Source organism: Aplysia californica, unplaced genomic scaffold, assembly GCF_000002075.1.
Source record: "Aplysia californica isolate F4 #8 unplaced genomic scaffold, AplCal3.0 scaffold00180, whole genome shotgun sequence".
Classification (NCBI taxonomy): domain Eukaryota; kingdom Metazoa; phylum Mollusca; class Gastropoda; order Aplysiida; family Aplysiidae; genus Aplysia; species Aplysia californica.
Genome location: NW_004797450.1, coordinates 790,014 through 791,193, shown reverse-complemented (window position 1 = coordinate 791,193; position 1,180 = coordinate 790,014). Strand labels below are relative to the sequence as shown.

At 37.0% G+C, this 1,180-nt stretch overlaps 1 protein-coding gene across 1 annotated transcript in view; it reads right to left on the bottom strand.

The window, feature by feature from the left end:
* Nucleotides 1-1,180, bottom strand: part of LOC101864143 — a gene marked incomplete in the record, with an annotated part of 8,734 nt that overhangs the window by 5,529 nt on the left and 2,025 nt on the right. The window contains 1 exon segment of the mRNA XM_013082540.2: nucleotides 378-556. Coding sequence (XP_012937994.1) covers nucleotides 378-556 — 179 coding nt within the window.

Here is a 1,180-nt window from a genome sequence, read left to right as displayed (position 1 = left end):
TTCTTCTTCTTCTTCTTCTTCTTCTTCTTCTTCTTCTTCTTCTTCTTCTTCTTACGCGAACCACCATCAAATTGTACATGTATTCCAAATGGAGCCACAATACACCCTCAAAGGATTAATAAAATGGCACAAAAACACATTGTTTACCCCGCTGATGTCGCCACTGCTCGTAAAAGTGAGAATAATCCCGATAATGTTAACTTAATCAACAAAACGCTAATTAAAGTCAACAATGTGAAAAAAGCATCAACAACATCAAGAAAAACAACAACATCAATACCAACAACAACAACAACATCAATATCATCGTCAACAAAATCAACAACATCAATATCATCATCAACAACACTAACAACAACAAAATTAAGACGACTCACCGATACAGGATTTCATCAACAACGCACAAGCTGGTATAAGAAGTCCGCAGACCGGAACCAACGTTTGCAGTAACAGCTGTGTTCCAGTAGAAAACGTCTGAGTGTACTTTGTGAACGGCTGGATGTGACTGAAGATTGTTGCCAATATGACGAATACCTTGAGCAATGTACTGTGCTTTCTGTGGATTTTTGTGGAAGAATTTTATTTGATCATAGTTTAAGCAAGTATTTTACAGCACTTAGAAAACAATAAATAGGTCATGTAAGTGCCGAAAATTAGAGGTACATATATTACTGAAGGGCAATATGCGAAGAAAAAGAGCTGGATAGATAAGGACGCCAGATGCTTGATAGCAAACCAAACCAGAGCACCTACCACCAGCTACTCACTTTTTGAAGTCATTATAGCATGCTTTGAATAAGAGTATACCAAGTCAATGAAATTTGACCAAAGTAAATTTCATTGCAAGTGATATCGATCGATCCATCTATCGACCAATCAACAAATCAATCAATCAACAAATCAACCAACCAGTCAATCCATCCATCCATCCAGCAATCGATTGAACGATCGATCGACCAATCAGTCATACACCAAACCAATCGATCGATCAATAAATTAATCAGTCAATCACTTAATCATCAAACAACAAGTCATCAAGCAACGAGCTATTCAATTCTTTTGTAGATTAATTGATTATCAGATCAGTTTGAAGAACAGAATATCTATCTATCTATCTGTCTGTCTGTCTGTCTGTCTGTCTGTCTGTCTGTCTGTCTGTTTGTCTGTCTGTCTGTCTGTC